The sequence below is a fragment of the Lutjanus erythropterus genome, chromosome 6 (genome assembly GCF_056507025.1).
Source record: "Lutjanus erythropterus isolate fLutEry1 chromosome 6, fLutEry1.hap2, whole genome shotgun sequence".
Classification (NCBI taxonomy): Eukaryota; Metazoa; Chordata; class Actinopteri; order Lutjaniformes; family Lutjanidae; genus Lutjanus; species Lutjanus erythropterus.
Genome location: NC_139322.1, coordinates 2,627,497 through 2,653,570, shown reverse-complemented (window position 1 = coordinate 2,653,570; position 26,074 = coordinate 2,627,497). Strand labels below are relative to the sequence as shown.

Sequence of the window (26,074 nt, the reverse complement as noted above, 5' to 3'; positions counted from 1 at the left end):
AACTGACCGCCCATGAGTTCCCACTCAGCCCACAGAATTTACATTGAGGAGATGGCACAGATTTTTAAAATTCCTCTTTTTGGCCTGAGGAAATTTAAAAACTCCAAACATGTTAAAACCCCAAAGTCACACATTAACACAAACTAAGTGAAAAACACAAAGACAAACTCCTATAACTCCTACAAGATAACTGTAGTTTGTGACGTGGTTGAATTGTCTATTGTGGTGGGTTTGTTGTAGTTTAGTTTTGTGTGAGACTGCTCTGTGAGTTACATATGTCGTCTCGCACAATATATGTCTTAACGTCATAACACTCACATGCACCAGGAGTAAATCCAATTTTCTGTCCTTCTTCGTTTAATTGTCTCCCTCTGCCTCCTCTGTTAAACTGTGTAGTCCAGTTTGGGTTTGTAGTTCAATGTAGGAGTGATGGAAAGTTAACTTGTGAAGAAGCCAGATGGGACCTTAGGAATTTTGGATTTCTGGCAGGAAGAGAAAAAGTTAGAATCAACAATCCTGAAAGTTCAGTTTAAAAACAAATCAGAGGCGTCTTGTGGCCGTGTGAACTTGGATTAAATGACAGATCCAGAAGTGTATACCAACTGTGATTTCTAAGTAAGTTAAATACTCACCTATTTCTCTTATTTTAACAGCAGCTGAATATCTTCCAGTTTGAGTGTGAATACAGGAAGTCAGAGGCAGAATGATCACAAAACGGCTGGACAAGCAGCTACTACTCTGGTGATCCTCTGTGTGCAGCATTTTTGTTTATGACCATACCATTAATTTGGTCACACATAGGGATGATAATGATTAATTGATGGAAAAGAATTGATCAAGTAAAATTCAATCTTTTTATTATTTCTATGAGCACATGTGTTTAGTATTTTGGCCTTTAAGTCTTTGTATGTTTCATAATGCTGTCAGAGAATATGCAATATGTGGCCAAAGTCCCCAAAATAATAATCAGCCACACAAATGTTCAAGACTGTCAAAATGACAACAACTTGGTGTTCATTTGAAAATCATTCATCCCTTGTGAAACTGACTTTTTTAAAAAAATTATGTCAACAAGTTTTGATTTTTTTAATTAATTTTATTAAAATTAATAAAGTCAATAAAACCCTTTAAGTTTGAGACCAGTTAACAGCAACAACAATAACCCCACATTGCACTGAGCATATATTCTGTAAAAATATAATAAAATGCCTCCATACTGCTCTTCTGGTGAAATCCAAGTCTCCTAAAGCTCCAACATGGTGTTTGCACACCGTTACACCACACACACACAGTTCAGACAGTGTGTATACGTGTGCAAGTGAACGTGTCTCCAAGCTTAAGGCTCTACAGTGAGGATTCAGGCTAAAAACATGGTGAAAAAATAACACCTTTTAGTCAAATCGGCATGTCGGGGCTTTAGGAGACTTGGATTACACCAGATGAGCAGTATGGAGGCATTTTATGTTTTTATTCTGTTTTTTTTATATATATATTTAAAAACTGTTTCCATTGTTTGGGAGATTCTCTTTCCTGTGAAACTCCAGCAGTGTTTTGTGGACTAGAAAACTAAACCTGACCCTTAATCGGCATGAAGGTGAGTAGATAATGACTGAATTTTCATTTTTGGGTGAACTATCCCTTTAATATTAAAGCACTGTACACACGCTAAAGGTTTTCTGTGCAAGCTGTTTCCAATAAAGTTTAAGGTTGAGTGAGTCTGCAGTGACTTGCACACTGATGACATTCACGTTAGCTTGTTAACAGTGTTGTTTTGAGCATGAGTTTATCTCAAAGCATTTCTGTGCAGCCTCACTGGGCTGCCAGCGCGCCTGTAGCCTGGTTAAATATCCTGTCATGAAGCAAAGTGCTCAACCAGTAAATATTTTGATCTGTTTGTGGCACTGGATGAAAAGTAAAGGGGGTCACTAGATATTAGAATTCGCCCCGAGGGGATTAAGAGCGTCTGTATCATAATTAAAGTTCAGGTTAATGGATCTGATATTTGTTGACTGACGTCAGACCAACGCTTCCATCCCTACAGGCATCGTGCTTCCATGGCTAAAAGAACTGGAAAATCCATATTGTTCAATGGGCTACTGTACTGCAGGAGGAGGGTTACTGTAACACACAAACATGCACACGCAGCAGCATAAGGGAGTGTCCTGGTGGTCTGTGTGCAAACAGTGAGACCATCTGGCTGACTGGACCTGCATATAACACAACACAAATACTGTGTACAGTATAGAAACACACAACTAAACATGAACAGGCTTATACCTTTAAAACACTGACTTTGTGACTAATGTGGACAAGTATTGAGTGAGAGCGTGTAATCCTGATGGGTAACTGTTCACTGTCAAAGTGCACCCACTAAGTGCCTATTTTGCGAAGTGGCAAAGGATTCTTTCACTTCTTCATCACATTAAATAAGACATTATTTTGCAAAAAACACCTGAAATTATGTTTCGTGATGCATTTTACAGAAGTATGACATAACAGTTTCATACTTCAAAATGTGTCACCTGTCTATAAGCAGACTTTACATCCTTTACAACCTGGCTGAGCAAATATCCAAATATTATTACTTCTTTCTCTATAAAGTGAACTATTCAGTCAGGTAGCAAGTTATTACGAAAGTAGTGCAATTACAATTTCAAGCACTTTAAACACTTTTCAAACCTTGTAAACACAACATTGAAATTCAAGCGTTTTCAAGGACTTCCTGCACCTGCATGAACACTGGTTAGTCTGTCTCTCTGTACTTTCTGTCTGTGGCTCTCAGCTCTCAGCCCTTTGGCTCCAATTGAAGACATGAGTCTTTAGAAACACCTCACAAAACTATAGTTTCATTCTGCTCACCGTAGTTTTTTTTTTTTTTATCAAATAAACAAACTGGATGTTATGGTGCATTTGATTGGAACTATTTTCAGTGAAAACTTAATCAAGACTTTTAAGTATATTTGACTTTAAGTAAGTCAGGTTGCAAATGAGAGTAAAGTTAACAGAACCACTTCAGTTCAGATCAGGTTTTGTATATTCATGATCATCTGTGAACATGTGCAGGGCTGCGCTGCCTGCTGTCGTATCAGCACCAATCTGGTTTCTGTAATTAATATTCTAAATGTGTCATGAAACAGAAACATGAAGCTCATCTGTAACATACAAGTGAAGTCTTTATTTATTAAAACTACCAGATGAAAACAAGGGATTTTAGGACTATTTCTGATATTTTGTAGACTAGAATGTATTTTATTGTATTTAGAAACTTTTTCTAAATAAATGAAGAATTACATACCTGACTCCAAGACATAATGTAGGGAGAGAAAATGTTTTTTTCTAAGATGCCTATATCTATAATGCATTATTATCTGGCTATAGCATTGTACACAGTTATAAGCACTACTAAATATTCAATCATAACACATAAGGCAGTGTCATAATATTTCATAATTTCTGTCCACTAACTGCCAGTCTTTTACAAGAATCACAGTGTATTATAATTCTCACAGTTGTAATACATTATAATCATTTTATGATGCATCATAGTCACTGTTATAATGTAGTGTAATGTAACTATAAGTTAGTCTAGAAGTCATTGGATACTTTAAGTGACAAAAGAAGGCTTTGTTAAATCAAATGATAAGCCAGGGGTCTGCAACCTTTACTCAAAAAGAGATAATAAAGGCATTTTAATTGTTTTAAAAGAGAGTGCCTTTGAGTTTTTTGTGATTTCTGAGCACACGTGTCCCAAAGAGCACGTCAAACAAACGAACCGCGAGTCCAGGAAGCACTCCTGCACAAACAGTTTTTGATTACACATTTTTTTTACAATTGGGGAATGCAAGAATCACTTTAAACCTACAGCAATGCTGAATGACCATTTAAATGTTAAAAAATAACCCTTATTTATTGCCATAGAATTTTTTGTCAAAGCCACAGGAAGCCACTGGAGACGGGCAAGAGAGGCACATGTGGCTGACGCCTGAAACAGGATAGAAAATCAGAAATTATATAATTATTTTTGTAAATGTACTCTGGCTATTAATTAAAAATTAAAAATCAGCTGCTTGTGACTGAGTCAGTTGGGTGTGTGTGTGTGTGTGTGTGTGTGTGTGTGTGTGTGTGTGTGTGTGCGTGTGTGTGTGTGTGTGTGTGTCTGTTGTTCACGTCAGTGGTTTGTAGCTCATCAAACTGTACAGAGGTGGGTGGAGACCTGCTGGATGTTTGTGTTTCTGGGTTTAAGACAAAATGTGCTGAATGAAACACATCCACACCGACTGCAATTTTACCATTTTAATCAAAGTCAGGAAACTTTTTTCATGCTTTAAACGAAGTACGAAAGTAAAAAAAAAGAAAATACTTTGACTTTTGACTTTGAAGCTTTGATGTGTGTGAACTGTGTGTGCTGCATTCAGGCGAGTCCTCGTCAACTCAGAAAACTGTAAAACTATCACATGACCAAAGCGGTTGTTTATGTTCAGGTGGACAGATCTGATGAACCAGACGCCTCTGGAGACTGTAACGCTGTCACAACACCAGAATTTTAAACTCTGATATAATACTACTGTAAAAATGACACTATATGGCTCTTTAAATACCACAGCAAAAAAGAAAAACTTTGTTACACACTGCTGAACGTGGTCTGGTTGTGCTGCAACCCAAATCATAGTTAGGATGATAAAAACTTCTGTACGTTTGATCACTCATTCTTAAGAACTGGAACAACAATGTGTTTTGAGGGGTTTGATTTTTACTCTTTAATTTTGCTGGAGAATATATTTAAAAAGATCAACTCTTGGCTATTAAACCCTGTAACTTGACATCTTATAGAGTTGACAAAATGTAAAATTCATAAATTTCACAGTGGAGTCGTAGTGGGCAGCCATTTTTTTTAAAGTGTCTCAGAGTCTCTTAATGCTGATAAAAATACACATTTTTAAACCATAATTCTTATTTATCTTTGATTTAGAAGGACTACAGAGTCAACATGTTATGGTTGAGACACATCTGATAGAAATATTATTTTACGAATCTGTCTAAAAATAGAAAGTTTACCAGTCCTTGAGTAGAATTCGCACCTTTTATACAACCAGGCAGTGAGACAGGGGTCCTTAGGGTATAGCTGACCCATTTAATGCCTGATTAAATCATGTTTTTGGAAAAATCCAACGTTAAAAGTTAACGGAAATCTGGGACACAACTTTAAAGGGCCAACATTGTCATGAAAAAATTCTAAATTTTAAAACAAAGATGATAATAATGTCACGATTTTATACCTATGAGAGAGCGCAGTTTTAATTCTTTTAGACCTAAGTGCAGCTTTTGACTCTGTAGATCACGCCATTCTAATTGACCGTCTTAGAACCTGGGTTGGTATCAGGGACACTGCACTCAGCTGGTTTTATTCCTACCTTTTAGACAGAACCTTTGCGGTCACCATAGGCAATTACACATCTTCCAAAACCCAAATTGCCTGTGGTGTACCGCAAGGTTCAGTTTTAGGTCCGATTTTATTTTCTATTTATATGCTCCCGCTCGGCCAGATTAATCAGTGCCACAATGTGTCTTTCTATTGTTATGCGGACGACACACAGACACACCTGCCCCTGAGACCGGATGACCCAAGAAGCCTAGCTGCTGTGATAGACTCAATGACATAAACTGTTGGATGTCCCAGAACTTTCTTCAACCTAACAACTCTAAATCAGAAGTAATACTGTTCAGTCCATCAAATTCCATCATTCCCATTAAAATTAGCCTCGGCCCCCTGTCCACAAATCTCACTTCCACTGCCAGAAATCTCGGAGCCCCTCGGCCCCCTCGACTTTGGAACGACCTGCCCGAGGAGATAAGGCTTGCAGTTTCAGTGACATCTTTTAAATCACTTCTTAAAACCCATTTTTATAGACTTGCTTTTATGTGATGTCGATGTTGTCTTATTCCATTCCTCTATTGTTTATATTGACTTGACAACATCATGTTATGTCTGTAATCTCTGCCTTCTTCATTTTAACTTATTCTTAGTGTCATGTTTTTCTAGTTTTACTGTTCTTATTTCTTTTACTTTGTTTTATTGTTTTTTCTATGTTTTAGTGTCTTTGCTTGTGTCTTGTTTTACTTCAGTCTTAGTTTCCTCCTGTTTGGCCCTCTGTTGTTATTTTTCCTTGGTATCCTGCTCTTGTGCTCTTTTACTTTGTCTGTCAAAGCACTTTGTAAACTCTGTTTTTATAGGTGCTATATAAATAAAGTTATTATTATTATTATTATTATTATTATTATTATTATTATTATTTTATCAGTTGTTTTTTTTTTTTTTTTTTTTTTTTTAGGCTTTCAACAACTTTTTAAATAGTTTGAATTGTTTGTGAATTCTTGTCTGGGGCAAGGCTGTTCTGGCAAAACATTTTATAAATTATATATATTTTATATAAATATAAATTATACAATTATATAAATCTTTTAAGAATTATTTTTACACTTACACAATTATTTTTTAGTCATCTTTAGTAGGCTGCATATACTGTGAGCCAGTCTGGGGGTGAACTCAGACTTTGATGCGTCCGAGTTGTCGAAGAACGCCTGAACGCACCGTCTGGAGCTGAATTAGCTTTGAAGTGGACTGAAAATCAAACAGCATCAAAAACTGAAACAATGAAGTTTCACATCAATTGAAGAGAAGCAACAGAAGCTCTACGTTCTTCTACTGAACAACCCACCAACCAACCAATCACAGCCAGTCTCTCTATCAAAATAAATCTACAGCTTTGTACAATTAGTTTCTTATACAAGCGTATAAAACATTCACTTTGATATATTTACATTTTAAAACTGTTTTTGTGTCACAACAGGAGAAAGTGTTGTTGGTTCTGATGTTAATTAAATTGTTAGCAAAAAAAAGAAATACTATCTATACTATCCAGCACTTCTCTTTATCTAAAATGAATTATTCCTATATACAGAAGTGAATATGTTCAGTGTGTTAAAATTAATCTGAAAGAAACAGAACTCACATGAAAGCTTATTACAATCCAGCTGTGTTTACTAAAAAAAAGGCCAGTGAGATGCAGCAGACGTGTCACATACACTGACATGTTACACACTGCTCCCAAAGCTCAAGAATGAACCTCCATGTTCAGTAAAATATTACATTTAAGAAGCTTCACTGACATTTTTCTCTGTTAAATCAGAAAGAAATTAAAAGCACAGATATAAATCTAGAAAAGCAGAAGAATCCATCTAAAGTCTGATAAAGAAATATCAAAAAAGAAAAAAAAACTGAACAGTATGCTGAAGTGTGCTGGTTAAAGTCAGGAGCTACTCAGAGTCAAACTGAGGAAATAGCTTAAAAGCTGTTTTTCGTTTCAAAAATATAAATCATTTATAAATCCATCTGTACTGTTAACTAGACGAGAGACTCTCTCAACACTATGCTTTAAAGGGATAGCTTGTTTTTTTTTAAGTGTGACTGGATAAGATACTTTTCCACAGTCTGTGTTTTACCTGCAGTAAATGATGATCGACTCGCCTCCAGTTTGGAGGACCAGCAGCAGAATCGGTGTAGGAAGCTAAGCTTTTAGACACAAAAATCTGTATCAGTTTAAGTGTACTAGTGTTGTCAAAATACTGATTTATCGATATATTAATTCAGATATGAAATGGTTTTGAGACTCATTTTCTGTAGCATCCACCCATCCATCAACATTATTGACTTAACAATTTAATTATTCTCATTTTGATTGAAATACGTGTTAAAATCACTACTGTGTGTGATTTTTTTTTTTTTGCAGGAATCTGTACCAAATGAAGATGTGTTTTTTGAAGTCTGCAGAATCTGCTGCAACTAACGATCATTTTTTTAGTCAATTATTAATTATTATTTAATTAATAATTTTCTTGACTGATCGACTAATATTTGCCTCTTTTGTCAGAAAATGGTGAACAATGTCAATCACTGTTTCCCAAAGCTTAAAATGACGTCCTGAAATGTCTTATTTTAAAGAAACGAAAAATTGTAAGTGTTGTATCGAAGTTTGAAAGACTGAAGTGTAGGTCATATTTACTGGTATTTCACTGCTTTAACCTTTTCTGACTGGAAACTTAAATTTTAACGCTCCCTCGCTGCCACCTGCATCACTTGACAAAAGCAGGAATTTCACCTTGCAGAGGCAGTTCAGATTCACCACAGTCACACAATAACACAAACAACAAACTAACAGTGGTCGACCAGCTGTGAACTGCTGTGTTCTGCAAAGTAAAATGACTGTTTTTGCAAAAGGGGTCTGGTTGCTTTGGAGAGAGCGATATTTGACTTATACGACAGAAAAGACTTACAGCAAGCTGAAGCGGTGAAAATATTCTAAATACAGCGTACATTTACACTGATACTGATTTTTTTCAAGTGTCTAAAATACATTTTGTTGCTGACCGTGTCCACAGCAGTACATTGCTTAGGTTCGTACACCAGTTCTCAGGGGTGCGTCGACCTCCATCTACTGTGAATAAAACACTGACTGTGGAGAAGTACCTCATATTACCACACTTTAGAAAATCTGAACTATCCCTTTAAACGCTCTGTGAATTTTTTTCCTCTATTTGATTTAAAAAGAGGATAATTACAGTAAATACTAGTTATAGTACAATTAGAAAATCTCTACCTTGAGAAATGTCTAACTTATAAAAGCATCGCTGTGGAAATCTTTTATTTAAATCCTCGTATCTTCAAACATCCGATCATCGTGTGTTTGTTACAGTTTGATTTAGAGTTTGTCAGACCGGACAGCTGCTAGAAAATGAAAACTCAGCTTCGTCTCATGTTAATGACATCACATTCTCCAAGTCAGTTCAGTCGCTAATGTTAACAAGCCATCAGAACACACAAACCTTAAGGCATCCTGACCAAATCAATCAATCAATCAATCAATCAATCAATCAATCAATAATCAGACCTGTCGTCTCCATGCAGATGGACACCATATAGAGTCCTGCTGGAGGCGGTTTGGGAAATGTTCTGGTACCTTTGTGAAATTTAAGAAAATCACCTCCTTCATCAGTTTAGAAAACAAATGTTGTCATCCTCTTGGAGTTGCAGTGCAACTTTTCTCCACCAGAGGGGGCGCTGCTGTCCTCAGGACTCAGAGTGTCACACTCTCGACTTGTTCTGGACGCACCTGTCTACTCGTGCGCTCAACCCGTCTGTCAGTGCGGGGTCAAAGGTCAGAGTTTCAGGGGTGAAAAGAGTCAGCGCAAGACCGACAGGCTTCTCACTGTGCACAGGTCGCGCAGCAGCCGCCTGATTCGCTGTTTGAGCTGCGGGAGGCGGGACAAAGGGTCGGGAGGCTCGAGCTCGCCCGAGTGGTCCAACCAGGACTCTAATACTGCAGAGAGACACAGAGAGACAACTCTGATTAGTTGTGATTTTGAAAACAGAGACCTCATTTTGTAGTTTTGTTATTAGAACTACGGATACACAATGTTGTGGCTGAATGCCAATACCAGTATAGTCTCTCCTGTAATGGAATCAACATATTACTCTACCTACTCTTATCATGATGGCGCACTCACAGATACAGACATATAACACAATGCTTTTCAAAATAAAATACAACGCATTTCAAAATAAAACACAATGCTTTTCTAAATTGACACATCCACTTGGCAAGATAAGAAAACTGCTGCTAACAGGTTTTTGTTCTCTTTGTCCTTCAGTAATTCGTTATAATGATCGGGACGACAGCTCTCAGATGGATAAATAAATTTGTAGTGTTAAAGGAATGTGATTGGCTCCTCCTCGCATGACCAATGCTGAGCAATCATCACGAACAGAACTCTGATATCTGTTTCAGACACTTAAAAAAACCCTCCACACTGTAGACATACTTGCATCACATTCACATAATTAAAGTGTCATCATATCAGCAAAAATATCTGCTTTTCGAGATGATACTGATATTTAATTTCAAAGCCTTAATCTGCTGTTATCGATGACATGTAGATAATATCGTGCATCGTCCCTAATTAGAAAATCAGGAACACACCAATCCCACTTTTCTCAACTTAAGCTTGTGATATCATACCCAAACACAATTATTAGCTGATACAGAGTACAGATAAGATTTATCTTTTAAAAAAAGTTTAAATAATTTACATGACTGCTAGCAAACATGCAAAAGGCTGCAGGTCAACCCTTCAATCATGGACGACTGGAGCATCAACTAATCTAAACCTATACATGTGTCAACAAGATATAACCATAAGTGTTGGTAGTATATAAAGATGGAGGGCATGACAGCTCATAAATGTTAAATAAAAAAAACATATTGATTACCCCCTTGTGGCTGGTTGCAGTATAGGTCATAAATTCCACTCACTCCATGTTAGCATATTGAACATGGGCCAAATTATAACACTGATATACTACTCTAACATGGCGTCTGCCATCTTAGGTCGTTCTTATGCAGATGTTTGTTCAAGCATTCATTTTCCTGATCAGTTTGGTTTTAATTATTCATTATTAAGGGCGTCACAATTCGAACATTAAACTGAAAATCAATCAAAATGAGCTTTCAGTTTCAATTATCAAAATCAAAGGCGGAATCTGCGATTCTCTCAGTTCTTTTTTTTTCTCACCATCCCAACCTCCATTTGTTGTCTGGTGCACATCCAAAGAGAAAAAAACAACAACCCTTCAATGATGATACAGTGCAGCTTACCAGCCGTAATATCACACTTGATACCATACAGACCTTTAAAAAAAAAGAATTTCAAAATGTAAGTGACAGCTGTCAGGACACAAAGCCAGTCAATCTTTACAAATCAAGACTCGACAGTCTAAACAATGATAGAGACATCAGTGCAAATCCTTAAAACTGAAAGTCAAATTGAATCATGGATTTGGAGAATTATCACACCCCTGTTTGTTATAGTTATTGGATGTTATAAAAAGGGGGCTTCAGTCTGTGCTGTCGATCCAGCAGCTGTTTTCATCACACAAGCTCTGATCCTCTGATCAACCCAAAGGTCACTTCCTGACAGACATAATTAGACACTAACTAAAGAAGCAAGTGGAACATCAAGCAGCTACAGAGACAGATGTTTTTCTCAGGAGTTGTTGGAAACCAAACCGGTGCTAAAAAGAGACTTTTCATCAAAGTGTTTTCCATGAGGCTGGAGTGATGTGTGTTCACACTCTGCTAGAGACACAAACAGCATGATGAGGCACTGAGCAGGGCTGGGTTTACCGGTACCAATACCTTGGCTTCCTGAATGTTTTTTTTAATACAAATTTTATAAAATCTGTATAGTATTGGACAATAAAAATATAAATGACTGTCAACACTCCTTTGGCATATTCCAATACTCAATAGTATTTAAGCAATTCTATTGGTACCATAAAAGTATTGAAGTTTAGCACTGAGTGTCTACTCTGCGATGACGCTGCAGGTTTCAGAATAATGGAGTCACTTTTTACCCAGACGTCCAATCACAGTGATCACAGCTCAATACGTCTGACTGACCCACTTAATCAGGTCAGTATCAGCATCAATACCAGCCTCAAAGAGCCTGGAAGTCCCCACAGTGTGTATTTTTTATAAAAGTTTTCAATTGGGGCAGAATTATATGTAAAAAAAAAAAAAAAATCATTTTGTGATTATTTTGACAGATATTGCCTGCAATATGAGTCAGGATTTATAATATTTCAATTAACTGTTAAGCCCTGTTTGTTGCTATGAATAAACAGGGATGGCTGTGTGTGTGTGTGTGTGCGTGTATGTTACCGTCCAGCTCTCGCTCGATCAGGTCCATCCTGGCGCTGATCTGGTGGTGAAGTGACTCGACGTGCTCCAGCAGGTTCAGCTGACACTGGGCCGCAGGCTCCTGTGCGTACGTCACAGCGCGTGTGTGTTCGCAGCTATCTGCGTGTGTGTGGTTCTCTCTTTTGATGCAGGGGTCTCTGTGTGTGTCTGCGTGTGTCAAGATGTGTGTGTCTGTAGTGGCTTCAGCTGGGTTCTTGTTGAGATATTCAGATTTTATTTCCTACAAACACAAAGATGAACAACGATCACAATCAAACAATGAACAACTTAATTAATCTATCAGGAAATGGTACCTTTAAACATGTGGCAGTGGGATGTGTGAGTGCAAAAGATGGATGGTTTAATAAAATAACTGGAGGAAGAAGTGAAGACTTGGAGAGAAGAAGAAGAGTGAGCATAATTACAGTTTTGTGTTTTTACATAATAGCACAGAGACTCGTTCTCTCTCTGCAGCCCTCACAGAAAACCAGCAGGTAAAAATAGTTCCACATTTACTAGAATGAGCCCAGCGTCTCAAACTGGTTTTGGGTGGTCTCATAGCAACAGCAGGAGCCTGTTTAGTGCTGTGATGCTACTAAAGGTCTCTGTGTTTCTCTGAGCCAAGCTTTGTCTTGTTTTGTTTTAAACACCACACCTACTGACTTCACACGTCCCTTACATCCCTTACGTGACCTCTGGTTGGCAACAACTACTGAGCCACAATCTCCTCATTCAGAGGAGATGATTAATGCACAAATATTTAGTGAAGACGAAGTGAAGTGAAGAACACCACTATGGTTGATGCGGATGATAACTCAAAAAACAAATACCCTCAAGAAGCAGAAATTAAGAGCCTACCTTTATATATAGATTATATATATATATACATAATGTATCATAAGCTTTGACATTTGCAGAAACTAGACAGAGTTTACTCTACAGCCATGGTAGCAGCTCTGAGAGGCTGTACTTAGACACAGTAGTGTTTTGAGCTAAACGCTAACATCTACATGATGATGTCCAGCAGTTATTAACCGGGCCATATAGGAAGTTTAAAAAAAACAGTGAAAAATTACATTTAAATTATAGTTATTAAAGTTTATATTAGATAACTTTATTTGTAAATTATGAGCATGATATGGTTTTTAATTATCTGAAAATCTTCTGGTGCCCACCCGAACCTTTATAATCAACTTTATCCAGAAAACACATAATTTGTTAATTTCCATATCCATTTACGTTTTCAATCTCGACCTACCAATGATGAGGTATTCATTAAATTTGGTAACCTGATAAAATGGGTCAGATAAATGACACAATTACAATCCCATGACTTTGTTTTATTAGTTCCAATTGCCTTTTAAAAAACAAAACAAAACCAAAAAAACTAATCATCTAGGAATCTTTGGGAGTCTCTGTGGCATTATTAATGTATTAGACTCAAGGTAACTGTTGCTCTGCTGAGAGCATGTTGTCTCTGTTTTGTTAGCGAGCGCGGTCATTAGTAATTGGATTTAGATGTTCAGCTCAACAGTTATCCAGTTTATCAGTCAATTAATTGGCTATTGGCTTTTTCCTGCTCCTGCATTATTAAATTGGCCTTTAAAAATCCACTATTGGTGGACCTATAACAGCAGATATAATACTTACCATGCTCACCATCCTTCAGTAATTTATTTGTATTTCTATGTAAGAAGTGAAAGTCCCTGGTGTGAGATCAATAAAGTTAATCTTAACTGTTTTATTTATTCATGATGAACTCTTGATACTGAACCCTGTCTGTGTTAGTACTGACATCTGTCTGTTGAACTATAATTCATGAATACTGGCATCAACATTTCACTCCCACACATTTTAAGACTGAAAAGATGGCTGATGATGACAGATGGGAACGTGAAGACTTTAACTTTCTTGAACTCAGACTGATCTGAGCTGATCTGTTTTTACCTTCTGCTCTGTGTTCTGCTCCTCCTTCACTGCAGCTGTCTCCCTTTCCTTTTCTCTCTCCTCAGATTTTTCCCATGATGCTCCGGGCTTCTGGTAGCAGTGCTCGCTGCTGACGTAACACAGGGGCGTCTCTCCTCTCGGGCTGGATGCCAATCTCGGCCCTTCCTCTCGTCTCCATGGCAACCTCCACAGCTGCAGATCGGGGTGGGATGGAGAGCTGCAGACAGACGGACACACGCGGTGAATGTATGTCTCTGTGGACTGGAACAGGAGAAACTGGGGTAACTGGTCTAACTGGACTCACTGTAACAGGCTGATTTTGAGCTGTAGCCCACTGAGGACCTGATTGAGGCCATGCGTGTGCGCCAACAGATGGCTGGTGTGTGAGATCTTGGAGGCGTTGATCTCCGAGTAGTTCTCCTTCACGCACGAAAGGCCAAACATGTGACCGGATATCAGCAAATCAGGTTCTGACAGGAAACGCTGAGCCCGCCTCCAACCTGAACACCAGAGTTACAAATGAAAACAGGAGAATTCAATTCAGTGCAATTCAAGGTGCTTTACATAAAACATCAAAAGGGCATCAAGACAAAATGTAAAAGGTTAAAACAGTGAAATTGGAAATTAAGAACAAAGCAGAAACCTATTGTTTTTGTTCTGATTATTCTCATTTTCTTTCTTTTTTCCTCTTATTTCTCTCCACTAAAAGCATTTGTGCAAAAACTGTAAAATGAAAACCTACCAAAATTGGCAGGTGGGTTGCAAATTCCACCAACTAAACAGACAACAAAAATGACACTCAGTGACCTCAGGGGGGGCTGTAACGATAAAGTATACGTTTTTACAATTATCCTGAAAATGGCTTGGTGAAAACTAAAAACTTCTTTCACAAAATTTAATTGTTCAATTCATCTGAATCTTTCTCGATTTATCAAAATCCTATTTTCAAGAACTTTTCAAGAACTTTCAAGACCAAGAAGTTTTGGAAACAAAAAAGTGGTATCAAGTGGGAATGGTAATGATTCGTCATTAAATATTAATTAACCATCATTGCTCTGGAGCTCACAGGTTTTCTCACGGTTGAGTTGGGTCTGTCTTGTTAATCTAGAAATGACAGAAACTGCGCTCCATTCTGCATTGTTTTATCTGGCAGCACCGTCTGTCGAATAAGGACTACAGCAGCTGTCTAGAGCGAGAACAACGTGCAGCTAGAACAGTGTAAATAAAACTTAAACTGAGAATAAAACATATGTTTAGTATCTTGATAATTATTCATGATTCATTGATTACAGTTTGTTAACAACCTCAATTATCAGTTAAGAAAAATGCAAAAAATTTGAAACCCTAGTATTAAGCCATCACTATTTTAAACTACAGTATGGACCACAAATAAAATCTATAGAAAACAATGCAAATGACAATTGTTCAGAAGAAACCACTCAAATCATTCAGACCTGATCATGATTATCACATGATGAACTGAGTGCAGTTGTGTGAAACACAATTATCAAAACTGTAAGTGTCCTCACACCTAACACACAGTAAGAGATCGTACCTGCAGTGTGTCTGCAGTAGTAGCAGATATAGTTGTGTGGGACGTTGTCTTCATACAGACCCATGCACGTGCCGTGCTGCCAACACAGACATGACTCACACTACAGACAAACACAGACAGACAGAACAAAACTATCACAAGTCTGTGTCGGGAAAGATTATAGTGACCGATAATAATTCAATGTGTATTTGGGACTGTGACTATTGTTTTAGGTCAGACTTGAAAAAATGTGAGTCTTTCCTTTAAGTGAATGTACGAGCCTGATCCTGTGTGTGTGTGTGTGTGTGTGTGTGTGTGTGTGTGTGTGTGTGTGTGTGTGTGTGTGTGTGTCTTACCTGGATCATGAAGTCATTCTCCTCATCCACCTCGCACACACACCTCACCACCTCACATTCCTCTGTCTCCATAGCAACAGGCCAAGAAGGCGTGTCCTCTCCACTCTCTGCCGTCAGAGTCGACCAGTCGCTGCCGTCGTCCACTGGGAGGGAGAAGTGTCGAGGTTACAGATGAGCCACAGACGGCTGATTTCTTTGCGTTCAAGATTTAGAATCCAAACTTCTCCATTTTCACATAAGTCAGAGTGACTCTGCACAGATTTTGCGATGTGTACATGATCGTGTGTGAGAGTTCCCACCGTGTGTGAGTGTGTTCTGAAGTTCAGTGGACAGCTTCAGAGTGATCGGAGGTCTGTCTGAGATCTCGTCATCGCTGCTGCCGAGTCCTGACCAGAGGAAACAAACGGGACGATAACTACTCACAACAGCACATCATCATTCTGACACTCTTAATACTACTAATAATTCACAGATAAAACAGCTACAGCAGATTTTCAAACTGTGAGTTTGGTGAAAATGACAGGTGCATGTAGGTGTTCTAAAAACAACAGGAAGTTAAATGTCGTAGTTTGGCTGCTCAGGAGCAGCAATTTACATCAAAACTTATAATCCGTCTTTATGGAGTTGAAACTCAGTCAGATCTGTGTGAAGTCTTTAATTTGTTTTATTTAGGCCCAGTTTACACCTGCTACTAATGTTTACACATGGTAGTGATATATTTATACCTGATAATAATGTGTTTATAACTGTATTAGTATGTTTATGACTGGTATTAACATGTTTATTACTGGAATCAGCATGTTTACACTGAGTATTAACATATTTAGACCTGGTACTAACATGTTTATACCTGGTAGTAATCATTTATACCTCTAATAACTGTCTAAAAGACTAAGATCTAAAATGATGCGGCCACTGCATGTGAACACTGACTTTCACCTGACTGACTTTTCTTCTTCTTCTTCTTCTTTTTCTTTTTCTTTAGTTTGACTCTCAGGAAGTTCTTCCTCTCCTTTCTGTCCTGTCCTCCTGTTTTCTCCCCTCCTCCGTCCTTCTTCACATCTGCTGACAGACAGGCAGGTCAGATGGGTAAAGAAACACAGTAACATGGTTGGTTATTATGTTACACTTTTAAAAGATATCTGAAGTTCAAACCTTAAATTTAAAACAGAGATCATTTGCAACATCTGGTATTATTGTGTGTGTGTGTGTGTGTGTGTGTAGCTGTCCTACCTGTTCCCATGGCGCTGTGCTCTCTGTCGTCACGGTGACAGGTATTGTTCTGGTCCTCATTCTTCATGTCCAAAGTGAAGTCGCTCCCCTTGGAAGACGACCGCCGCCTCCTGCAAAAATGACCATCAGAATTAAAATCCACTTCCTGTAAGGCTCTTGTTCTGGGATTTGAACCGTCAACCCACCTCGGCGCCTCCTGCTCGCCGCCCTGCTCCTCCAGCTGCTGGTCGGAGTGGTAGTACTTGATGTGGTAGTGCAGTAGACTCGCCTTCCTGAACGACTTGGTGCAGCCGGCTGCGGGACACTTGAAGGGGTTGTGGTCCAGCTCGATGGAGAGAATGGGAGGAGGCTGGTTCTTTATCACCCGGTACACTGAGAGAGGGACGAGTGGAGGCAGGAACAGTCAGAGGAAAGTGACGAAGTCTGTTTCTAAGTGTAGACAGTAGAACTGAATATCAAGCCTTATGTGTCCCTTCAGTAGAGGGGTGTACTGAAAACTGTCAAAAACCAAAAGCTGGCGTTGATTTGATCAGATGGTTTAAATCAACATTTTGCCAATTTTAGACAGCTGCAAATTACATTTAATGTTTGGGAACTTGTTTTGTTTTTTTTATGATAGCAATTTTATCAAATAAAAAAGGGGAAAGGGGAAATCTATACAACTTACTTTCATCCCACTAAAACTCAGGTACGGTATACTAGTCTGGAATTAGAAATCTACAAATTCATGTAAATAAAGGCATAGCCTCTTACAGAAAAATGGCAGATATTTAAATAACGCAGTGATAAACATGACAATAAAGTAATTTAACATAACTTAGATACTTCTGCAGTCAGAAAAAGGTGCAGGCTGAAGCTACAGCTTATAACACCTACCCTTTAAACAGCACATCATATTTAGCAAGGTAGGGCTATATCCAGTGTCATTTTTTTATTACACTTGAAGCTTCTATTGAGGTCTTTAAATAAATCTTTAAATGTCTGCCCCCCATCATCTTTAATGATCTTAACTGGCCAGTTTTGTCAACACAGATGTAATTTATGCTGGTGCTGTTACACTGATGCTAGACTGCCCTGTTAATACAGGTTTGTGCATCTCGAACAGCTTTGAAAGGCTAAACACTTTCGTCTCTTGGACTTCGGGGTTAGGGGACAGAAGCACGTGACTTACAGCTCTAAAGCACTCAGTTTAGACGTGGTGTGTGAGTGTTCTTACGTGGTTCTCTGCTGAATTTGTGTGTGGTGGGCAGGTGGGCCTGACGCTCCAGCAGGACGTCTGAGAGAGAGAAAGAAGCATAAGGATTGAGATTAAACAACAGACAGAGCATGTTGGTATAGGAGCACTATTCTGGGGCTTTTCAACTGGCGCTTTTGGACGCGTCAACTCAAACTGTGCTGCACTGATTTGCATTTCTACTACCACTTCTATTATGCTGAGCTGCGCCAAGCCACGCCCAGGATCGACCTACTCTAGAGCGAGGCCAAAACCGGCCCGACTTGCCTCCAAGCGGGCTGCGGTGACGTCTCGCTGACTGCGGCGAACCCATGATGACCGAATAAAGACATTCTAATGTAGAAGGTTGACGAGGGATAATGACAACTTCATGATCAGTCATCTTATATTCAGGCTGCAGCATCTGAAATTCTCAGATGTTTACCTCTGTCGATGTGGGCGGGGTTAAGATGAGCTGGCTGGGTGGAGTCAGCTGTGATTGGCTCATGCTGAGCTCCACTGCTTCTGCCTGGGAGAGGAGCCATTCATTAGGATCAGCAACATGACTTTATAAAGCTCCATAACTGACCAATCAGTTGTAAGGGCATTTACCCACAATGTATTTCAGCACGACTGAAGGATCGATTACAGAGGTGGATGATGGGAGTGCATGTAACTTACTGTCATCTGTTTTCTTCTTTACTGGTGGATGGGAGGATGATGGTTCTGCCTTCCTCTTCCTCTCCTCTTCCTCAGCTCCTTCCTTCTCCTCTGATGTCACCCTCTCCTTTTGTTCTCCCTCCTCCTCCTCCTTCCCTTTCTCTCTTGCTCCACCATCCTCCTCATCTTCGCTCTCCCCTTCCTCCCATCCCTCGCTTCCCACAGCACTCTTCTCAGGTCTGGACTTCTGTGTCACACACACACACACACACACACACACACACACACACACACACACACACACACACACACACACACACACACACACACACACAGTCTATGTCTGAAGCTGAGAATTAAATTCTCTCTTTTCCCTGAATATATATATTTATTTATTTATTTATCTATTTATTTTTATTTGGCATCCATGGCAGCTTATGGAGACCCAAGAAGTCAAGCCAGAGGAAAAAGAACCGAGTCTAAAACACAAAGATTTAAGTTTATTTAAATAAGAAAAGAAAATTTATCTCAGTAAAAGATCAGCAGTTGGTCAAACTTTTTCAAAACTTAAGAGTTTGAGTTGGGCTCAAAGCTCAAAAATCTATTGCAGTACACTGCCTTGAATTCTTTTGATAAATGAAAATTAAAATGTACAAAATTCACTTCCATATATTTTTTTTTGCCAAAGCCACAGGGAGCCACTGGAGACGGACTAAAGAGCTGCATGTGGCTCCCGAGCTGCTGGTTAATGACCCTGGAATATTACAGTCAGATCTGCTCAAATGATGATGCAGTGAAAAAAGTCCTCTGTCCACCAAAGCATTGTTTCCCTTTTCATCCTTCTGGAAACACCCAGCCGGGAGTGTGTGAGAACGTTTTGGATCTGCTTTTAATGTGTGGTTAATGTTGTGTGTTGTATATTTTTAATGTGTTGTTGACTATGATCATTTTAACTTAAGCTAAGTGTCTCTGAGTTTCCTGAGAAGTGCCCTTCAGAATTAATGCATTATTATTTTTGTGCCAGCTGTCTTTCCTGCATCTGTCAGCTGCAACTGAGTTGCTTTCAGTCTGAATTATGATGGTTATGATAGCCTACTTCTTCTTCTTCATATTTGTCTAATATTATAGTTTCTCTTTGTTTCTAAAATGCGCTGCTCTGCTGCTCTGAACTTGTCCCTGCTGCAATTGGTCAAATGCTCTTAACAACATCCTGTTTATCTGAAGGCGCTCATGTCTAAATTAGGAAAACATGGGTTGACTTATCGTGTTGATAACCACCGTTGTGTGACTGCTTTTCTCAGGTTCAGTGAAGCCAGATTAACTAAAAGACACTCTTGGTATGTTGAACTGGCTTCGTAGCAACATGTCACAGATCAAACGAGTTGTGATTGGTGAACCCAATTAGACGACCAATAAGAGTGCAGTATTTCTTACCTCCTGGAAAGGTTTGACCTTGGTGGGCTTCACAGTCCGAACCACGCCGTCATAGAACCGCACTGTGTAGGAGTCTGACACACAAACACACACGCACGCACACAAACCAGTTCTAGCAGTTGGTATCATTTCATGAAGTTTCTTTAAGTGTAACTGAGTGTAACTCCAACCACTGCACAGTGAAGAAAAATGTTTTTAAAAAGGGCAAGGGGATAAGAGATGGGGCCATTTTCAACATATGAAATCCAGATTTTCATATATTCAATAAGAAATGTCAATATTAACACCAACATTGATATGGTTCATCACAATGCAATAATATAATTTAGCTTACAGCTTTTTAAACATTTGCTCCAGTGGAGAAACAACATGATTACAGCTGCATCCTCTGCTGCTTGTATAAAAATTGTACACCTGTTTGTTTTTGAGGACAACATAAATGCTGATTTGGCCCGTGATGAAATTTGAGTTTGACACCCATGTTTTAAGACATTTAAGATAAAATAATGATCCAGTTATTGATAAATTTTCTGTGACTAATTGATTATTAACCAATCACTGTATCTCAACCATTTACAAAAACATAACATCAGGTGTAAAAGTTGAAACTGAGCCTCACCGTCCTTGTTGACCCTGAGGATTTTGGCCGGGTAGAAACGACAGTCTGTCCAACAGGCCAGAACCTTCGCACCCGATACAAACCCCTGAGACAGAAAGAGAGAGAGAGAGAAAGAAGGAAAGAAAATTAAGTCCAGCAAAATGAACAGAAAAGAAGACTGACACTGCAACACACACACACACACGCAGACAGTCTGTGTGTTGTACCGGTTGTGAAGACGGTGGATTCAGGCCCTGCCTCCTCAGACTGACTCGCTCCAGCGGCCGCAGGTACGGCGAGCTCCACTGAAACCACTCATCATGCCGACGGCTCCACTGGCGGTAGTGGATCAGGACTCGCTCTTTGTCGTAGTCGATCTTCTCGATCGTGGCTGCGTACCTGACGGGGAGTTGGATTAAAACAAAGAAATTCAAGTTTAAAGTAAATTGAAAAAACAACTTAAGCCTGAACCGATTCTGAAATAGCAACATATTTCTGGAGGTGTTTATGCTACGAAACATATGTCTGATAAGATTATTTTTGATATTTTGCAAGTGTGTGGCTGGTCCAGACCAGTTCTTGTGGCGGTCTCGGGCTTCTAGCTGAGCTCCGACCTCAAAGATGATTCCTGACCTGTCCGGAGGAGTCTTCATCTGGTAGAAACAGAACAAAAATTTACTTCAGTAAAGTGACTGTCGATTAGGATTGTAGATTTTTCAAACTTTAAACGGTTAATCAAAAAGCAATTTTTTTTCTAATTTAATTTTTTTCACTAAGTGCAAGTTTCCTTAATCGACAAATAGCTACACCAGACAAAATAATGTCAAATGAGGCACAGTTACTACCATTTCTAGACTATTGATTAATTATTGATTAATACCTCTTGAATCTGTTAAATCAAGGTTCTGCAACCTGCGGCTCCTGAGGCACATGTGGCTCTTTTGCCCCTCTCCAGTGGCTCCCTGTGACTTTGATAAAACAAAATTCTATATAAATTATATTACTTTTTAACATGTTTGTTTCCATAGTAGACCTAAAATGATTCTTAGATTCTCCAATTTAAAAAAATATGTTTAGCCTACAATTTAGTCAACTAAAATCCTATAAATGTTGACAGTGGGTAGTCTTGAGTGTCCCTTGGCTAGATATGGATGTCAAGTCCAAAAAAACAGAAAGGTCCCTGAGAATCTAATAGCTGCAGCTCCTGAATTCACTCCCCTTACAAGTGAGCACGAGCAGCCATGCACTTAAATGCTTGTGCATGTAAGACCTTTGTCATCAACACTGTGGCTATGTCAGCAAAATACAGAACAACTTTGAATTCTTTGTTTTTTTTAGTTTGATGTGCAGAATAGACCATTACACGCTGTGCCTGATTTTAAAGACTGAGTGATGCATTTGCTGCCACGCTGTCCATATATGTATAGTATCTACGAGGCATTTCACATCTTCATTTATCCAAATCAGTCCTGTACAGCCGTAATCAGAGCCTCTGACAATGTATCACCTCACTGTTGTATTCCTCTAATGACTATGGACAGAAAAATGTTTACACCTGGTATTAACATGCATAAGGATTAACATGCAAAACCAATGATCTGTTGATCTTTACAAATCAAGACAGTCTAACAACGGCACAGCTATGAGTGCTACAAAAAGATATGTTTAAATCAGAAATCCAATTAAATCAAATAGCGACCTTAAAACTGAACGTCAAATCGGATCGTGGATTTGAGATTCATGTTACCCCTAGTGTGAATGCATCCAAGACGCACATTCAGAGATGGTCTGGGCCCCATATGACCACATTTTTTTTAACAGCGTGTTGGGCCACACTGAAGGACCGCCTGCTCAACTGACGTCCCACAAGTCCACACAAAACAGCTGCCTGATTCCATTTGGTTCACTGGAATGCAAATGACATGTTTGAGCCCTCTGAGCTGTTTGTGAACACACTGTCTGTTTCAACTCATTTTAACCACAACATCCCCAACCTCCCTTAAAAAATTCACAATTTTGAGTTGTTTGGTGAGGAGAAACTAAATAAACTTTGCAAAACAGCTCCAGCAGATTTATCATTTGTGCTTTCTTGTAACTTTGTTATTGAATGAATATATTAAGCTGTTTTCTTTCCTTGTTAAAGAAATATTGGGCCTCATGGATGAATGTTTTCTTATTTTTCTCTTAAATTTGTTCTTGCACAAAACAATATGATGAAAATGTGAAAATCCTACATGGGATTCATGAAACGTGCACTGCAGCCACCTGAGTATGTTGATGAGTCGTGTTTGATCTTACACTAGATGCGTGTGCCAGGAAATTTGCATTGAACTCAAAGAAATGCCCCGGTGAATCCATATAAGGGCAGCAGACTGAGGTGCCATTTGCAAACCACAAACCAGCAAGCCACTGAGATTTGACTGGTACTGTTAAACTCAGATATAATAAGAAAAGAAAAGAAAAGAAAAGAAAAGAAAAGAAAAGAAAAGAAAAGGAAATGCCACATAAGAATATTAGCCAAAAGGTCCCAGTAGCAAGAAAGATGACAGCGATGAGTATCTGTAGATGAAGAGGATTAGATCATTCTGTCTCTGGTCTACGTTCAGGCTCCAGAACGGCACACAGGTTTGGAAGAATCTGGCTCAGTAACCTAATCATCTTTAAGTGAAAACATTTAAAATTATTATCCAAAATTTACAAATTAATGTATAACATTTTTCATCTGGTGTTCCATTAAGTAAATTAAAAAAAAAAAAAATTCAAATCTTTGTGGGCAGTAATGAACAGTCAACCAACAAATTATCCCTAGTACTTATTTGCATCTAAAGTGAGGAAGTGAGATCTAATCACAAGTGGTCACACTGTAATGCCAGGTGTGAACTGACATGTTTATACAACCCTGTATGTGAGCATAAATAAATGTACCTTGTACCTTAGAGCTGTCCAAGTTTTCCACTTTGACTGGATCACCCAAGATGCATATTAAAAACAGGTATAAACACGCCTACAAGTGTCTGAACTTCCTCAGGCTTGCAGACCCATCATCCTGCTGAATTCCACACATTTCCAGGAACGTTAAGTCTGCAAGTGTCAGACGAAAATTTGGACATAATTCAAGTTTTGGCATCTAATTTTAAAATTCAGGTTGCACATTGTCTGCTAATTTGAAGATTAAAATTCATTCAGTTTCATTATAATTATGGCATTCGTATGCTTAGAAATACACTGGATTTTTTAATCAAAGCTTCCACTTTAGCAAGAATTATACATTTTAAACTTGCTGTGCACGCAAATGGAAAATTTAATTTAGTTTCTAATGATTTATTTATTGGCAGTCACAGACTTTCATAGGCTGTCAATTTCAAACATGACACTTTTATGATTATCATTACCGCAATCGTTGTCGCTGTCACAGATCCATATTAATGACCCCCTCCAACGCGCGCGACTTGTGACAGCTGTTACATGACGTAGCGAACACGCGCATAGTTTTACTTGTTCATCCTGCTGGTAAAATTTCCAAACATAATGTAGATAAATATAGAAAACATTGCTGTGTGTCAAGGTAGAGATGTTTTAACTCATTAAAACGATAAAGAGTTGTTTCAGTAAGTTCAGAGGTTACGTTTACTGTACGTTACGTGATGACAGCATACATACAGGACGTCGCTAATGTCTAACGGCTGTAGTCAAAGTTTTTAGCTCAGTTTTTCATGAATACTTTCAAATGTAGTCGGAATTGCGAGAGAGTAGACGTGCGAATTAAAATCCAACAGTGTTTAATGAATGAAAGAAACTCTTTTTAGACATTTCTGTAGTCGTGTTTCGAAGGGAATCCTTGCTTTGCTAAGCTCTCGCGAGATCTAAATGTATTTTTCTTAATTGTGCCATTATACAAACTTCCTAACTTTGACAAAACTGTAGTTTAAATCTGGGTACATTTAATCGCAAATAAGACATGGTTACAGTCATAGAAAGATCATAACTTGGATTAAAATGATAACTCTCACGAGATCTTCGCAAGTCGGGGGTTCCCTTCTACCCACGACCCATTTCTGCGTCTGATCCGTTACCTTCTTGTGTCAATGAAGCTGATTGGCCGAAAAGCCGCTGAAGACACCTATTCTAAATTTTCATTGGCCGTCTCTGCTATCAATCGGCATAGAAGACCCGCCCCTCGGCAACCACTGAGGTATTTGACAGTGGCTAAAATGCTAATGCTATCTGTAATAGAGCTAGCTACAAAGAGCACCAAACAATAACTTAGGACGAAACGCAAAATACTTCGAAACGACACGTTCCTAAACAGCACCTGCAGTGGAAACGGGACAGCCAAATATTTGAAGTTGTTCATTGAGCTCGTCCAGTTAAAGAGAGTTGTTAGTTCTCTCCATTGACTGAGAATAGATGAGCTAACAGCTAACTGCCGAGGTGATCTAGCTCAGTCCGAAAAGTCACAGTGACAGCTGCAAGCCGATCGAACTTTTGTGTCAGCAAACTATCTGTCATGGAAGCGGAAGCCATTATAAAACTGTCTCCGCTGTTTAAACCGAATTCTGAGCGTTAAATGTGTAAATGAGTATCACAAAAGCTTGTTTACCTCTCGCGTTACTTGTGCACTGCACTCTTCATACTGTGATGATCGCAGAGCGCATGCGCGAGCGAAGTCATTCAGCTGGTTTATGTTTATCTGTCTAACTTGGAGGATTGTGTGTTGGGTCACCATGCACGCCTCCATCTCGTTTTTTAACGAGCAGAAATATCAAAAGAAGTCTAAATTATCTAGAGGAAACTGTCAACAGCGTTTATGATTTATACTATATGTCACTGCACCTCAATACATATGCATTACTGATATTGGGCTTTTATGGACACTGCTTTCTAAGAAGGTGTTTATGTGTTCTCAAGGATTTATTCATGTTTACTACAACATTTACAAATGCTTTATAGATCAGTTGTTTTAAGGGTCCATGTCACTCTTGCAGGCAGCTGATGAAAAGTTTTCAAATAATCATAATCATAATCTGTATTTTATTTGATGCATACAGAGTAAAACACTCTGCTGAGGTGTATTATGGGTATTCTATATTAACATGGTGCAAATATTTTTAATACACACGTAATATCTTTCTAATACATTTTTCCAAGTTGACATTAATGTAAAATGCAACTTGATGAGTTCAAGGACGCTAAAACCTGTAAACTTATAAACCTCTAGATCTGTCTAAACTACTATGTAACTGAATGATGTGATTGAGTTTATATTATAGCCTAGAAGCTACTAAAAGGTGAATTCATGGGGAAGTC

General features: G+C 38.7%; 1 protein-coding gene across 8 annotated transcripts; it reads right to left on the bottom strand.

Moving 5' to 3' along the window:
- Window positions 1–7,016: 7,016 nt before the first annotated feature.
- LOC146324625 (PHD finger protein 20-like) lies at window positions 7,017–25,407 on the bottom strand. 8 transcript variants are annotated; one of them, XM_084720213.1, is made up of 19 exons: window positions 25,368–25,407; window positions 23,700–23,848; window positions 21,341–21,420; window positions 20,995–21,166; window positions 20,789–20,873; window positions 20,170–20,243; window positions 18,757–18,982; window positions 18,521–18,604; window positions 18,079–18,138; window positions 17,048–17,234; window positions 16,863–16,972; window positions 16,563–16,694; window positions 15,929–16,015; window positions 15,630–15,772; window positions 15,295–15,394; window positions 14,044–14,239; window positions 13,740–13,956; window positions 11,775–12,033; window positions 7,017–9,374 (listed from the first exon to the last, which is right to left on the bottom strand). In XM_084720213.1, the coding sequence occupies exons 3-19, from the start codon at window positions 21,418–21,420 to the stop codon at window positions 9,238–9,240; spliced, it is 2,349 nt and encodes a 782-aa protein (XP_084576339.1). In that variant the 5' UTR covers window positions 23,700–23,848; window positions 25,368–25,407; the 3' UTR covers window positions 7,017–9,237. The 8 variants fall into 8 exon arrangements, with proteins under 8 accessions (XP_084576339.1, XP_084576338.1, XP_084576341.1 ...); XM_084720212.1 differs by lacking the exon at window positions 23,700–23,848; XM_084720215.1 differs by lacking the exon at window positions 23,700–23,848 and having other exon boundaries at window positions 16,569–16,694.
- Between the last annotated feature and the right edge of the window lie 667 nt (window positions 25,408–26,074).

Bases quoted from the DNA above. Each gene is read 5' to 3' on its own strand.
- LOC146324625 (XM_084720213.1), bottom strand. From the start codon at position 21,420: ATGAAGACTCCTCCGGACAGGTCAGGAATCATCTTTGAGGTCGGAGCT. The intron at 20,874-20,994 runs GTACAACACACA...TTTCTGTCTCAG, and splicing joins ATCCACCGTCTTCACAACCG to GGGTTTGTATCGGGTGCGAA. The intron at 16,973-17,047 runs GTGGGTTGACGG...TCATTTTTGCAG, and splicing joins GGCGAGCAGGAGGCGCCGAG to GAGGCGGCGGTCGTCTTCCA.